This window comes from Azolla caroliniana, unplaced genomic scaffold (assembly GCF_043228905.1).
Source record: "Azolla caroliniana isolate FFs.n. ecotype wild unplaced genomic scaffold, voAzoCaro1.0.p SCAF_788, whole genome shotgun sequence".
Taxonomy (NCBI): Eukaryota; Viridiplantae; Streptophyta; class Polypodiopsida; order Salviniales; family Salviniaceae; genus Azolla; species Azolla caroliniana.
The window spans coordinates 5,504-15,617 of NW_028231223.1; the positions used below are offsets into that span (position 1 = coordinate 5,504).

General features: G+C 37.9%; 1 protein-coding gene across 1 annotated transcript; it reads right to left on the reverse strand.

Annotated features, from left to right (window-relative positions):
* Positions 1–1,394: 1,394 nt before the first annotated feature.
* Positions 1,395–7,599, reverse strand: LOC147847636 (uncharacterized). The gene is made up of 8 exons (XM_087338966.1): positions 7,224–7,599; positions 4,859–4,921; positions 4,672–4,764; positions 4,556–4,603; positions 4,397–4,465; positions 2,886–2,944; positions 2,666–2,756; positions 1,395–1,756 (listed from the first exon to the last, which is right to left on the reverse strand). The coding sequence occupies exons 1-8, from the start codon at positions 7,545–7,547 to the stop codon at positions 1,616–1,618; spliced, it is 888 nt and encodes a 295-aa protein (XP_087195092.1). The 5' UTR covers positions 7,548–7,599; the 3' UTR covers positions 1,395–1,615.
* Positions 7,600–10,114: the final 2,515 nt, after the last annotated feature.

The following is a 10,114-nucleotide window of genomic DNA, read 5'->3' on the forward strand; positions in this document are numbered from 1 at the left end:
ATCTCCCAACTATGCCCATTCAGAAGATCTGTTGTGGTAAGTAAAATGAATTGAAACCTTTTCTAATTCCAATATTTGATTCCCTAATTGTATCACTTTGGAACTTATATAAGACGATGAACTTCTCTCTTGCCAATGATGCAAGGACCTCAATTCCCTACAAAGTCTCCCTATTTTAGTAAAAAGTGCATAAAATACTTGTTTAGCTTTACAATAATAGCCGTCTGAACACTAGATAATGCATCATAAGGATAGTCATACTTATTCCAAATATTATTGTTGAGCTGACAAGCTCAACTAGATCTGGATTGGCTGAATAAGCCTGAGCCAGAGCCGGATTAGTATCCAGATCAGAGAACTAGATAGGTATCCGGAACCAAGAGCCGGATCTGAGAGCCACAGTATTCCTCAAACTAGATCAAGCAACCTACAACTCATCAACATTCAACCCTCCATAGCATAAGCTTGCCAACGTTGAGTGACACAGAGCCGATACCTTGTATTAGACATGATTGCTACACACCCAACACTATTTACAACAATCCTTGGTGTGCTCCAACCACCTACTTTGTTTGCCATCTTGAGTGTTAATGCACATGATTCCTCATTGATGACATCGACTTGCTCCTAATCTCCTACTTTCATATCCTTTGGTCCATCACCTTAAAGACATTCTCCTCAACCTCTCCAACTCCTTTTCCTACAATATTCCTTAAACTAGATTAGGCAACCTACAACTCACATTCCAAAGAAAGAGAAAGAAAGAGATGCAACCAAAGAAAGGTGTCTTAAAATTGCCAACATTTCTTGATTGTCCAATCCATGGTTCTTCGTTTATATAAAGAAATAATAACGATAATAAAGACAAATATATATGTATATTTTATACACACATGTTCATAAGAGAGAGCCACATTACCTAGAAAATCAAAGTTATTACATGATCTAGATACACAATTTAGTGTTTAGGGGTTTAAGGTAATTATGAGACCAAATGTCAATATAGGGGAAATAAAGGTAAAAAATAAAAGCTCAACATATGATTGGCATGCTTTCTCCAAGGGCAACTAGATCACATGGTTTAACTCAATATCACCAAAAGCTCCAAGGTATAGATACAAGTGCATTGAGCTACTGAGACTGCCATTGTCAATCCCTCAATCACCCCCATCTAATGAGATCCTAAATTAATGAAGTAGAGTTACTTGTAACTATGTTTTTATTTTATTACTTTTTAAAGATATAGATCCATACACATTTGTTACCACTAGAAGACACCTTAGAAAATGTTTCTTATCAAGATCACAGGAGGAGGAGAGAATTAGCTTCAATTAAGTTGATGTTCATGATCCCTGACTCTAAGGCACTATTCAACTGTATCTATTTGCAAAATATTTGAGGATACAAACAGTCCATTTCTCTCACTAAACCATCTGCATCTATCTAGGAAGCCTTTGTAGCATACATAAAAGTAAATGGATCATTGGCCAATACATTGGAATCAATGCATCAAGAACATTTACTGCATAATTGTAATCAATGAAATTTTGAAGTTGAGTAGGAGTTGTTCATTTCCTTGCGAAACGTTTGTCAAATCCTTGCATGGCATTACAAATTACCGTCTCCGTGGCCCTGCACTTACTGTTCTTTGAGCAGTCCCAGGAGCAGCCCCTTGGCTGGAACCCTCTTCTGGCATGTTCGCCACTTGTGTTATGGCATTTAATATGATGAGACCCAGTGGAACAATATACATCCACTAGCAAAACAAACAAGATACATTAGTACTCAAATATTTACTTATATCTTGCCAAACTTCTGATTCCCTCTTCAATAGACCAAGAAGGTTATGAATAATGTAGAATCTCAAGTATGACATTACTAGATGGAAACAGCAGTTGGCAGTATTGTGTGTACAAAAGACTTGAACTAGCATGTGTATGGAGATTGTTGCAAATTTAGATATATTAGTTCTCTGGCAAGTGCAATTATTATCTCTTTTAAGTGTTTATGATATGCATAAATTCCTGAAACAAACAGAAGAAAAACAATACAAAAATTATTTTAAGACTCTGGAGAGACTGAAACAAGAAAGGTCATGATTATGTAGATATGTAATCAGTACAAATAAAATTTCTAAAAGCTGACGCTAATAAAAATCAGCAAGCTCAAGCTAAAATCTACACTGGTGCTAGTGTCAGAGAGGAGGAACGTAACTAGAAGATAACAAGGGGTAGAGTGAAATTAGAGTGGAACGGGGAGGGGTAGATTTGGAAATAAAAAGTGAAAAAAGGAAGGCAGGGTGGGAAAATAGAAAAGAGAGGGGGAAGGGGTGAGAAGGCTAAAGTTTAAATCACTTAAATGTGAATATCCTGAGCATTATTCTAATAGGAGGGGGCAGTTCTACGTTGAATATCCCAATCTACTCATGATTGCTATATTTGTAGCATAGTAACATATGTGAAGCAATACAATGACTCTCATTCAACATTTTCTAGAATTTTTCAATCACTTAAAACTCATGCAATTTGACTGTTGAGTCCCATGCTGGTATTTTCTACCAAAATGAATGTTGCACATAATAAATGTGCATGATGGGTGACGCATCTGAAAGAAGAAATGAGATATAAAACTGACACATCTAGAAGAAAAGATAAGATGGACCTACATATTTTGCCCAGAATGATTTCTCAACTGGCTTTTTAGGCTGACCATCTTCATCCAGCACCACCTCAACATCATTGATGGTTGGAAGGGACCTGCATATACAATAGTATTTGTTTCTAGTTTGTTACTTTCAAGCATGCACTAGAATGCAAAAATCCTGTCCTATATCTACATCATAAATCCAAAACTATTTTCAGTGTGAGTTATTTTGTTTTCAATACCTTACAGCTTGTTCTGGACCTTTTAGCACAATATATGAGTCAAAGATCCACTTTGTTGGCTGTGCTCCAAAATAAACAAATTAATCCAGGAAGCAAATAGTATGTACTACAAAACACATTAATAGAAAACCTTTTCATGCAATTTGTTAATGCTACATTGGAAGTGCATGGGTTAATACAAATACAGCTTACCACAAGGGTACAGCCCTAATATGAAAAAGAGAAATGGAGACTCACAAGCTTAAATAAAACTAATAAAGTAATCATATGGTATCAAACCAGTCTGATGACAAAGGCCCTCATTGACTTAATCAAATTGATACAGGCCTTACATAGGACATATGTAAGAGTTGAAATCCAACGCATGTTGCACCACATAATGTTGGTCCAGAAAGGCAAATAATATTTAGTATATGGTATATCCTAGATATACGTAGACTTACTGCATTCAAATTTTTACCCTGCATTCCCTTTCTCTAGTAAAAAACTGTCACACAAAAATTATGGAACAAATGCTTAATTAGAGAGAACATTAGAAAAAGCTCCTGTCAGTTATAGATATGCATGCACATGGTAGCCAAACCTATTGAGACAAGTTTCAATCAAGTTCATCATATATGTTTGAAGTTTTGGAAAGACACATATTAAGGAGAAGATTACCATGTCTACCACCTAAATCCTCATTGAAATATTATAACGTGTTAACATAGACAATTTCTCATACTTGACAATAAGCACTTGAAACAAATTGAATTACTGGGATGCAGATTGAGACCATTTCTGAAAGTATAATTTTGAGAAATTCACATTTAAATGTTTAAGATGCGCATGTGCAAACATTTGCAAGATAGTTATTAATGGCACTGTTTAAAACTTTCATGACTCCGAGAAATCCTGTTTCAAATTCAAGGCCCGTGTAGTAGTGATACTCGTCAAAGAGACAAACAAGTAGTGGGGGCAGAATTTATATTCAAGCTTTGGTTATTGAGGGTGTATCATTACTGCATGCATCAGTTTGAGATCAGAGGGAAATGCTAATGTCACTCTATTAGGCAATATATTATCTGATCCAAAGACCGTTACATCACAATATATATCATGTTTCAAAGCATAAATGCAAAGATCCAAGAATCTACAGACCATGAGCTTCTTCGAACCCATTAGTGATCAAAGATTCTAGATGACAATTTGATCTGAAACATTGCCTCTATTGAATCCCTAGATTATGAACTTCATTCCTTATGACGCATTCAAACTTGTACTAAGACTCATGCACTATGATAGTAACAGATAGGATATAACCATTGACACATAAAATATTTTGCACATTCTTTATCCGCACATTCATAAAGATCAAATTAAAAGAAGTATGAAAACATCTGCTGAACAAAACATAAATTGTACTATAGCCTACATTGATAACATCAAGAACTTATACCAATGATGCTACATTGAAATAAATGCAAATCTATGTCCTTGTACTTCTACTTGTTGCAGGAGAAACTTCTTACATAGTTTGGAATTCGAGGATAAGCACACTGACTTGCACCATACCCAATTGAAATAATATTTCCTCTTTCCTGTAAGAAAAATGGAAAATTAAATGGCATGTATGTCTTCCTCTTTCCACCAATAGACAAAAGAGTGAATTACAAAAGTAATAAATGTACCATGTAAAACTCAAATCGTTCGTGAAGATTGGATGATGCTAAACAGCGCTGCAAAAGAGTTACAATGAGATATAATTGCAATATAGTCTTTGTACAGGACAGTGAACCTAACTTACTGCTTTCACTGAGGAGAGGATCCAATCCTGGTCTGGAGACAACACATTTGTAGGCACTCGTATCGTATAGAAACCATCTGCCTTGACCAGAGCCTGGTTAATGGATGACGAATTAGAGCTCATTATAGCATATGGGATGCATAATTACAATCAGTTTCGGAGTTATAATTGAAATCCCTATAAAAACCTGAAAGGCTTCTTGCTCCTCTGTTGTGAAGGCATTTCTTGATAATCTAAGCCTTGAAATGGTCTGCAATGACAACATAGATTTGTAAGGGTATATAATGATGAGCATGCATACGTTGAAACGTTTGCAGATGATCTGAATATGTCAGACACGATCAAATGTGAGAAATCCATGCACACAAAACAACTGTTCCTGGTTTATGGAATCAAAGAACTAGATATGACTGTCCAATCAGTACAAAATGGTGTTTCCATTTTTCTTTTGTGGCTACACTAAACAATCTCTTATCCACATTTCAACTTTTCAGATAGATGTTTGTGAATAAAAATTAGTTTTGTTTAAGGTTATTGCAGGTATCTATTCTCAATATGAGTTAGAGAAAGATATAAATAGCCAAACAATATTTACATTCGTGATAGTGATCAAAGTCCAGATAGGTTTACAAAGAAAAATGGAGACTCATTCACAAAGAGGTGAAAATACCAATTACAGAATTATATCCACAGGATAATATATCTGTATCTATATTGCAACTAAGCTCGAGAAATCTTTGTGCAAGTTGAAATAATGTATTATCTCATGAAATCCATGCTTGAGTACGATAAAAATGAAGTATCTGATTATGTCATAATCACAAGAAACCATTGGAAAAGTTTCAGAAAACTTGTAAGAAAGCTCAAAGAGAGCTAGCTCTCTTCCTCTCTCTCTCTCTCTAAACGTCTTTGGGAGCAGCACCTATAATCACCGAGGCATTGTTCCGATCAGTGACATTTATCCAACATCTTTGGGAGCTCCCTAAACGAAGGTACCCAAGGTTGGCACTTATGTCATCAAGACAACTGGCTGAAAATGGAGACATTTATTTTTGGTATGCTGGAATGCAGCAATGGTTTGAGTCACATGGCATGATTATAAATGCACTGCCCCCGTTCCAATATAACTTGGACTGTCCCCATCTGAATATTAGCAAAGTGGAAAAGAATAGAGTGATCCGAACTGATATTATTAACTTGGAAAACAAGATAACATGGATCAGCCCCAAAATACCACTTGGTACAAAGATGGCCCACTATAAGACACACTTCTTACACACATCAGAGGATGGATTCATCATCAGACCACCTTATATGGACATACATCTATCCTATGTGTTGCGTAGTGTGATAGGGCAGCTGCGAACTTCATCACATCAGTTACAGATTGAGGTAGGTAGACGACTACCTCTAGAAGAGAGAATTTGTCAATTGTGTCATCAAGGAGTGGAATTCGAAGAACCCTATGTTTGTCATTGTAGTGTCTTTTATGAAATCAGAGGGAAACACCATTGCCTCTTTAAACGACACTTTGGCCCACCACGCAAGGTAATGGAATATGAGGACCAACGGTGCCTAGGACTTTTCTTGCTAGAGCTGAAGAGACATCGGGAAAGGTTGTTGAAGAATATAGCCACACAAGCTCATCCACAAAGAACAATCACAACTTTCTTTAGCCCCATCACTCCTACTAATGCTACAAGTCAATCACGGGATACACAAATGGGCTCCCAACCAGGACATAACAAAGGGGTTACAATTGATCGGGCAATAGCAATTTGCCATGCACGTAGGCCCTTGTCCCATGGACCACGACCTCAACACCCTTGTCATCGACAAATAAAAGCCATTATCTCCCGCCATCACAGGTGCTTTTGTCGTGCTTTCCTCGCTTCGGAGACATTTCCATTCTGGATCGACCTATGCTAGAGATCTTTCGAAGCCAAAAGCTACAATATATCTAACTTAAGAATCTCCCATGTGCCGAAAACCAAATTCCCTCGTCTCTTTTTATCTTATATACCTTTATATTTACGGAGTATTATTTACTTATTTTTTTGATTTGTTGTTCTCAAAGACGAGACAACACTTAAGATGTAATCTTTGTTTGGTCTTATAGGCCATTTTGGCCTCTTAAAAGACGTTAATCTCTCTCTCTCTCTCTCTCTCTCTCTGTAAATGTTTCATAATCTTCTCACAGAGAAATTAAAAGGTGTGGGCAAAGAGTATGATGTAACGAGATCAAGATCCCCAGAAATATCTGAGACTATACCACCAACTCATGATAGCTGATGTATACGACTCTTCTTCATCCTCCAGAGTTCAGGGAGACAAGGCAAATTTGGATAATGATGATAACATTCATAGCGAGCCTCTATCATCTGTTATGCTGAAGGAAATAGTTGGATCTATTATCATAAACGATAGACATGGGTAGTCCAGATAGTTATTTGTCTTTTCTGGTCTTTGTATCACGGGCAGTGTGCATAGCTTCTATATCAATGCAAAACGAGAATGATTTGAATTCAGTACACATCATGATGTAGCAATACCTGGCCACCATGAAGAAGCGAGTTACGAAGGCGTGCGGAGAAGGATCCAGCAGGAGAGAAATCCGAATCACCAAAGGAATGCTGGATCTCGAACTGGATCTTCGATTCGGGAGGAGATGCAGAGGAGCGAACGCGGGCCGTCACGACTTGCTCAATGAAGTTGATGTTGGTGGCGGTGACGGTGGCGGTGTCTTCTTCTTCGTCTTCTTCTCCGTTCTCCTGCTGCTGCTGCTGTAGTTCGTCGGATTGGAAGGGAATGACGCGAGGGATGCCGCAGAGAAGGAAGAGGAGGAGTAGAAGGAGAAGGTGTGAGAGAGTCGCCATGGCTCCTCCTCCAGCCAAACCCTCGCTCTGTGTGTGTCTGTATATGTATGTGGGTGTGTCTGTCTGTCTGTATATGTATGTATGTATGTATGTGGGTGTTGGTAATGAATGTATTAATTAGACTCTGTCGTCTCCGTTGGTTTCGAAGGGCAGGCGGGGCGAGGCGAGGCGAGGCAGGGCTGGGCTGGGCTGGGCAGGCGTAAAGAAGAAGAAATGATTGTTTGTTTGTGGGTAGGGTATTATTATTATTTTGACATCGATACATGTTAGAGCCTATCCTATTGTCTGCCATTAGAACCATTGCTTCCATGTGGGCTCATGCATTGTGATGTGAGACGAGGCTTTGGGGCACAAGTGATGAGAGTTGTCTCGACTACGCACACTTTGCCCTAAACAAGTTCAAAAGTTTGAGTATCACACTTTGATACAATGCTCGGCCTTTGATCATATTCGACCATGCTTTCCACACATCTTCAACCAAGCCCAATCCTTGCACGAATTTCTCTCACAATTAGCAATGGGCACGATTTCGGCTCAAACCGAATCGAACCGTTAAGCCATGGCTTAACGGTTTATTGGTTCAAAGATAAGTACACCGTTTGGTTTGGTTTCAAATATTATGATCCGGTTTGGTTTCGGTTCAGTTCAGTTTTGAATTTCATGGTTTAGCGGCTTATCGGTTTCGGTTCGGTTTGGTTTTGAATTTCACGATTTAGCGGTTTCGGCTTATGTGGTTTGGTTTTAAGGTTTAAAAGTTTTGAAGGTTTAAAGGTTTAAAGGTTTATAGGTTTATAGGTTTATCGGTTTGGTTTTGTTTTGATTTATGATAAACCGATTTGGTTTGGTTCTAAATTTTTCATAAACGGTTGGTTTAAACAGTTTGGCTCTAAATGGTTCGGTTTAAATGGCTTCATAAAATTTAAACAGTTTGGTTTGGTTTTTAATATAAATAAATGGTTTGGTTTGGTTTGGTTTTAAGGCCAAGAAACCGAACCGAACTGCACCCATTGCTACTCACAACCTCAATGTGCACTCTCGAGTTCAACATTCATTGGTAAAGTTCTTGAACATCGAGAATCGCTACTCACTTTCACACATATCACATGAAATGTAATATTTTTTGTCTCATATGTCATATTTGACCTCCAAAAAATGGTAAGAGAGTTTATGGACAAGTTGGCTTTTGAAAACACCATAGCACCATTGATCACCTTGTCACCCTTCGAGTATTAATAGAGGAAAGTCGCCTTAGAGGTAAAGGTTTATATTCTTGCTTTGTAGACTTCAAGGAAGCTTTTGATATGGTACCTCGTGAGCATCTTTAGAGGCGAATGGAAGAACTTGAGGTGCCAAGTGAATATATGCTTGCAATTTCCCGAAATTATGAGAAGGTTATATGTTGTGTGCGTATGAGAGATAAACTTTCAGATTTTTTCAAAAGCACTATTGTTGTTAAGCAAGGATGCCCACTCTCACCAACACTATTTGGTCTATGCATTGATGAATTGGAAGAAATGGTTACCAAGTTTGCAAAGGAATAATGTGTTGAAGAAGTTGTCATTGGGAATGTTGTGATTATGCTTTTGCTATATGCAGATGATGTAGTGCTTTTTGCAAATACTTTAGGAGATGCACAAAAGCTTATGAAGGCATTGAAAAAAAATTGCATGCATACTAAATTAAGTGTTAATAGCTCTAAAACAAAGATTATGCTTGTGAAGAGCCAAAAAAGAGATAAATCATGCATTATGTACAACAATGAGCCACTTGAATGTGTGGAAAGCTTCAAATATCTTGACCTTGAAGTTCCTTCAAATCATAAATGGAATGAATGTGCTACACGCCACTTGTAGGCGGGTAAGCGAGCATACTATGTATTTGAGAACACATGCAATCTTGGAGATATTAAGTGTTGGGTCCGCAAGAAATATCTATTCGACACTTTGGTGACACCGGTTCTTCTCTATGGGATGGAATTATGGGGCGGTAGTATCCCTAAATCTATGTGGAAAGAGTTTGAAAATGTCCAAAAACATTGCATCACTAGATTCCTCCGTAAAAGAGGCCTTTTTGCAACGCCAATGTATCATGACATGGGACAAATGTGGAGGCTCACGCTTCACACACTATACTACACATGTTGCACCTAACTACAAAACCATATTCTTTATGGAACGGGGAAACCGTAAACATAGATACATGTTAGAGCCCATAACGTTATCTACCATTCAAACCATTGCTTCCATGTCACTTAGCTCACATGCATTGCGATGTGAGACAGGGCATTGGGGCACAAGTGATGAGAGTGGCCAGCTATACACACTTTGCCCTAAACAAGTTCGTGAGTCTGAGTATCACACTTTGATACAATGCTCTACCTTTGATCATATTCGACCATGCTTTCAACATCTCTTCGACCGAGCCCAATCCTTGCAGGAATTCCTCTCACAACCACAATGTGCACTCTCGATTGCAACATTCATTGGTAAAGTTCTTGAACATCGAGAGTCACTACTCACTTTCACACGTATCACGTGAAATGTAATATTTTTGGTTTCATATGTCAT